This window comes from Chlorocebus sabaeus, chromosome X, assembly GCF_047675955.1.
Source record: "Chlorocebus sabaeus isolate Y175 chromosome X, mChlSab1.0.hap1, whole genome shotgun sequence".
Classification (NCBI taxonomy): Eukaryota; Metazoa; Chordata; class Mammalia; order Primates; family Cercopithecidae; genus Chlorocebus; species Chlorocebus sabaeus.
Genome location: NC_132933.1, coordinates 135,979,361 through 135,985,360, shown reverse-complemented (window position 1 = coordinate 135,985,360; position 6,000 = coordinate 135,979,361). Strand labels below are relative to the sequence as shown.

Genomic DNA, 6,000 nt, shown 5'->3' with positions numbered 1-6,000 from the left:
GATAGGGAGGAATGGAGAGAGAGGAGGACATGGACAGAGATGGAAAGATGTGGGTTCTCGAATTGATTTTTGGCGTGAGCTTGAAAAAGTTTCGTACTTAAAAAAAATTCCTGTTTTACTACCAAAATAAGTGCTTCCTGTGGAGAGTGAGGATCCTCTGTTACTGAGGTTTGTATTTTCAGGCCCTAGCATATAAATCTGCTACATACGAGATATTCAACTAGTTTTGAAGGAATGAAGGTGAACATGGCAGTTTCCTCATATGTAAAAGCAGGGTTTGGACAAAATGATCTGCAAAATGGGTCTTTTACTACTCTAGTATTTACGAGTAACCGATGTTATTCCTTATGAAGTCTCAACTCCTGGTTTGAGCCATGTCTGAAGAGGTGGCCTAACTCCAATACCCACTGAACAGTTTGGCGTCAGTGGGACCCTGTTTGTACAGACGTCTGTGTCTTCCAGCTGTTTAGGACATAAGCACTACTGCTATGGAAGAAAGGAAACCTAATTTCCCATGCCTTGTCCGTTTTCTGGAAAGGGCATGGCGTGGTGTGGGCACCACACTTGCCCCAGCCTTCTGGCGAAAAAACACCACGACCTTCCCCGCTTCCCGAAAAGAGCTTTTCTCCAGTTGGGTTTAGATGCGCCCTTCCCAACCAGGGCGGATGGCCAAAGACTCCGCTCCCTTGCAGGGTAGGCTTGGAAAGGCACGGGGCCCGCCTTCCTGGGCAGCGGAGCAGGTGACGGGCGGAGGGCCGGCAGCGCGCTGAGTTAGTTACCTGGCGCTGGGCGGGGCAGGCGGGAGGCGGGGGCGGGGCCGCGGTGAGATCTCAGGCTGTGATTGGGCCGCTCCGCGCCTGTCTCCATGTGCCGCGCAGCTGAGGCACAACATTCAAGCCCGGGGGCGGGGCCGGCGCGCGCCGGGAGGAAGCGGCCGCGCGGCAGCTGCGGGGCGTGGGGGTGGCGGCGGCGGCGGCGGCGGCTGAGGCCGAGGAGCCGGTGGCTGTGGCCGACGCAGCGGCACCCCAGCTAGGGACAGGGCTCCGCCGCGCCCCCTTGCTGGTCCCATGGAGGCGGCAGCGGCGGCGGCGGCGGCAGCGGCGGCGGCGGCGGGTGGGGGCTGTGGCTCCGGGCCGCCACCGCTGCTGCTGAGCGAGGGCGAGCAGCAGTGCTACTCCGAGCTCTTCGCGCGCTGTGCCGGCGCCGCGGGCGGGGGCCCCGGGTCTGGGCCTCCCGAGGCCGCCAGAGTCGCCCCCGGCACGGCCACTGCAGCCGCCGGCCCCGTGGCTGACCTGTTTCGGGCGTCGCAGCTGCCAGCCGAGACGCTGCACCAGGTGGGTCCCTCCGCCTCCTGTCCCTGCGGGTCTGTGGGGCAGTGTCTGCGGGGGCGGAGGTTGCGAGTGGGGCGACAGGGCTGCCCCCAGGGACCCAGAGGCCTCGGCCAGTTGTCAGAGAACTCTGCAGCCGGGGATGGCGGCGACGCCCTTGTACCCGGGGGACACCAGCCTCCTCCGCAGCTCAGCTCCTCGCCCAGTCAGTGCTGGGTGCGCGCTCCCCATCTTCCTTCCCTGAGACTGTCTGACATTCCCTCCCCTCCCCCGGCCATTTCTGGGGTTCTGCAGCCGCCCAGACCCAAAGTTTGTCCTGTTCTGGAAGTGGTGTTTGTTTTGGCTGCTGCCTGGTTTAACCTCTGCTCGCTGCTCCTGCCCCTCCCTCTCCTGAGTGGGCTGTCAGGGTGCCTTGCTGGGATTTGAACCTGAAGGGTGTGTGTGTCTGTAGGGTTAGAGGCCCAGGGCTGAATGTTGTCCTCTCTATGTAGTTGTGATATATACGTATCTACAATATGTAATTGCCCATAACATATGTCTAAATATTAATATTAAATCAAAAACCTTAATGACAAGTTGCAGAACAGGGACACGGGACTGCAAGAGGACGTTTGTCAAGTCAAAACCAAATTTCCCATTTGAGGCTAGAGGTGGACTTCAGAAGTCCACCATGGGAAACAGCTGTAGTTTCCCATCTATCATTACTTGGACTTGAAATAGAATTGAAAGGTAAGGGGTGTCATAGCTACCACCTTTTGACTGTTCTATACTTGGAAAAGGACTAGGGGATGATACATACCAGACGCTGTGTTCGTTTTGTGCTTTCCTTGGAGCTTGGAGAAAGACTAATTGATAAGCCTTTGTCTGTCATTTCATGTCACCAGCACTTCATGATAAGATTGTTAATATCAGGTTCAAAACGTCAAATGAAGCTTTCCCTAAAAGCAATAGTATGAATGTTGTTAACACCAATGGAATATTTAGAGTGGCGAGTGGTATTTTAAAATCTAGTTTCAAAGGAGAACTGAGGGTTTTATGGTTCACTTGCAATGTCATTGTGTTCATACGTATTTTTAGAGAAATTACTTAAGACTGCGTTTTATATTGCTAGAGTGTTTGTACTGCTCTGTGAGCGTAACTTTAAACACTTTGTAATCTTTCACCCTTTTGAATTTGGGATTTCTGAAAATATAATTAGTATTCACAGAACTTAGCATGGCTGTTTGTCCCTAAAAAAGTCCTTGATATACAGACAGTTCTGCCATTGCTGACGAGTAGTTGAGCTGGCTCAGGTAAAGAGAAAGTCAGTGTCTTAAAACACAAACCATGACTATTACTTGAGGCCCTCAGAATACTCCCGAGCATGATACATTTATTCAATGCTGTAACTGCTTCCCAGCTGAAAGAGGAATAATTGACTGAGGCTATGCAGCAAGTAAGTGACAGCTGGGTACCTATTAAGGCTTATTTTGTTGTCAGTAATGCATTGGATAACAGGAGGTGGGCATAGTAAATCTGTATATGTTGGTCGATGCCTCCTTAGGAATTGGTAAGAAGGATTTCCTGATGTTAGAACCCATGCTTTCTTGAGGTACATATGGTTTTAAAAGGACCCAAGGCACAGTGCCTGTGCGTGAATGAGATTATATTTTTGATGTCCAGTTGAAATCTGCTTGCAAAAGACTGCTTCAGATACTGGCCAAAGGGGACATCCCTACAATATTGCTTGGAGTAAATCTCTCAGAGCTTGAAGCTCCCTTATTCAGCCTAGCAAAGCAAAACACATCATCCCCCTTCAATCCAACAAAATTACCATAACTCATTATTCTTGGTACAGGTGAAAATGAACACTGAAGGCATCCCGGACATGTAATCCTAAGAGAGTCAAACAAAGTCAGCAACCAGCAGACCCCTAATTTTCACCCATCACTTTGGTGGTGGTGGTGGTGTGTGTATGTTCCACCCACTTTAATTTGTATTACCCCATCGGTGTATTAGCCATTCTTTAAAACAAACATAGATGTTTTTATCCTTTCCCTGTTAAACAGGAACCTGTAAGTTGAGATTTAAGTGCCCCGACAGGTATAACTGCTCAAATCTTGGAGGCACTAACCAGCCCTGGTATTTTCTATGGTAACAACCAGGTTTTCCTCTTAATAAGCGTACAATTAAGATTACCATAATAATGTTCCAGGAAGAATGAGAATCTTGCAGTCTTACCACAAGTAAATGGTCTATAAAAATATTTATTATTTATTTATTTTTTGAGATGGAGTCTCATTCTGTTGTCCAGGCTGGAGTGCGGTGATGTGATCTCAGCTCACTGCAACCTCCACCTCCCCGGTTCAAGTGATTCTTCTGCCTCAGCCTCCCGAGTAGCTGAGACTACAGGCGCATGCCACCACGCCCAGCTAATTTTTACATTTTTGGTAGAGACAGCCGTTTGCCGTGTTGGCCAGGCTGGTCTTGAACTCCTGACTTCAGGTGATCCATCCACCTTGACCTCCCAAAGTACTGTGATTACAGGCGTGAGCCATCGTGTCCGGCCTTAACATATTTTTTAATAGGCTATTTTTTTTTTCAGAGCAGTTTTAGGTTCACAGCAAAATTTAGCAGAGTACCCATATATCCCCTGCCCTGACACACCAGTGGCTTTCCCTACTCTCAACATCCCGCACCAGAATAATAGAGTTTTTACAATCAGTGAACCTACATTGACACATCATTATTCCCCAAAGTATATTAGGGCTCACTCTTGGTGGTGTACATTCTGTGGGTTTGGACAAATGTATAATGACATGGATCTACCATTGTAGTATCATACAGAATAGTTTCACTGCTCTAAAAATCTGTGCTCTATCGATTCATCCCTCCCTCTCCACTAACATGTGGCAATCACTGATTTTTTTTTTACTGTCTCCATAGTTTTGCCTTTTTAAGAATGTCATATAGTGGGAGTCATACAGTATATAGACTTTTTACATTGGCTTCTTTCATGTAGTAATATGCACTTAAGATTCTTCCATGTCTTTTTATGGTTTGGTGGCTCATTTCTTTATAGTGCTGAATAATATTCCATTGTCTGGATGTACTGCAATTTCACCTACTGAAGGATATCTTGGTTGCTTCCAAGTCTGGGCAATTATGGATAGACCTGTTATAAACATCTGTATGTAGGCTTTTTTGTTACATGCAAGATATAAGCTTTTGACTCATTTGGGTAAATAGCAAGGGGGCATGATTGCTAGATTGTGTGGTAAGAGTATATTTAGTTTTATAAGAAACTGCCAAACTGCCTTCCAAAGTGGTTGTACCATTTTGCATTCCCATCAGCAATGAATTGGTCTCTTTACAGAGTATTTATTTTCCTTTGCTGACTTATTTTAACAGCAGGATTCTAGCACTAGGTGGAAAACATATGAGTTTCTGATGTGTGTCAGGTACTAGCCTAGGTGCTGAGGTTATAATAGTGAATCCAACATAATCTCTGTCTTCATGGAGCTTATGTTCCCATGCAAATGTTTTTACACTTCAGAGTTTTTATTTGGTTGAGAAAAGACTTGAAAGATAACATCCAAAAATAGAATGTCAGCCTGGTGCTGTGGCACACGCCTGTAGTCCCAGTGCTTTGGGAGGCCAAGGATGGGAGGATTGCTTGAGGCCAGGACTTTGAGATCAGCCTGGGTAACATAGTGAGACCCTGTCTCTACACAAAATAAAATAGCCGGGCACGGTAGCATGCGCTTGTAGTCCTAGCTACTCTGGAGGCTGAGGCAGGAGAATTGCTTGAGCCTGGGAGTTCAAGGTTATAGTGAGCTATGATCGCACCATTGCTCTCCAGCCTAGGCAACAGAGCAAAACCCTGTATCAAAATAAAGTAAAATAAGCCTGTCAAACCCAAACCAAATACGTTGTCAAACCGCGACCTGATTCTTACCACGCACTATGCCTTCTAGTAAAATGCTGGCCTTTGAATACCAACAAAATACTTCATAACCTGGGAAACCAACTACTCTAACATTTGTTGCTCTGTCTTGAAATACTAAACAAAACCATTACCTGTTCATAGACATATTTTCTTTTTCTAATTTAAAAGCGTTCCATTCTGCCATTTTCCACCTAGTGCTAGAATGCTGCTCTTAAAATAAGTCAGCACAGGGAAATAAATACTCTATAAAGAGACCAAAAGACCTTTTAAAATAGGCTATGGCCAGATCCAGTGGCTCACACCTGTAAATCTCAGCACTTTGGGAGTCTGAGGCTGGAGGATTGCTTTAGTCCAGGAGTTCAATACTAGCCTGGGCAAGATGGCAAAACCCCGTCTACACACACACACCCCCTCTACCTACCTCTCTCTGGGGCATGCCTGTAGTCCCAGCTATTCTGGAGGCTGAGGTGGGAGGATCCCTTGAGCCCAGGAGTCTGAGGCTGCAATGAGCCATTATGACACCACAGCACCCCAGCCTGGGTGAGAGAGTCAGACCCTGTCTCATTAAATAAATAAATAAATAAAATATCTACCTTAAAGCAGCAAGTTTTGTATTTGATGTAATGAATTAACAGACCACTTTATAATATCTATCTTTTAGGATAGTGTCAGTCTCTTGGAATGCTGTGTATATTCGAAGTCATCATTAAAATTGGTTTTCATTTAAAATATTTTTAACATATA

General features: G+C 46.8%; 1 protein-coding gene across 9 annotated transcripts in view; it reads left to right on the top strand.

The window, feature by feature from the left end:
* Positions 1–887: 887 nt before the first annotated feature.
* Positions 888–6,000, top strand: part of REPS2 (RALBP1 associated Eps domain containing 2) — a 268,818-nt gene continuing 263,705 nt past the window's right edge. For 7 of the 9 annotated variants that reach the window (XR_012092076.1, XM_073013858.1, XM_007991154.3 and 4 more), the window contains exon 1: positions 941–1,334. Coding sequence is in view for 8 of the 9 variants with exons in the window: in XM_073013858.1 (XP_072869959.1) it covers positions 1,068–1,334 (267 nt within the window). In the remaining variant the exon portion in view is untranslated. Of the gene's footprint in view, positions 1,335–6,000 lie in introns of all 9 variants that reach the window. The other 2 variants (XM_007991152.3, XM_007991151.3) reach the window with 1 other exon arrangement.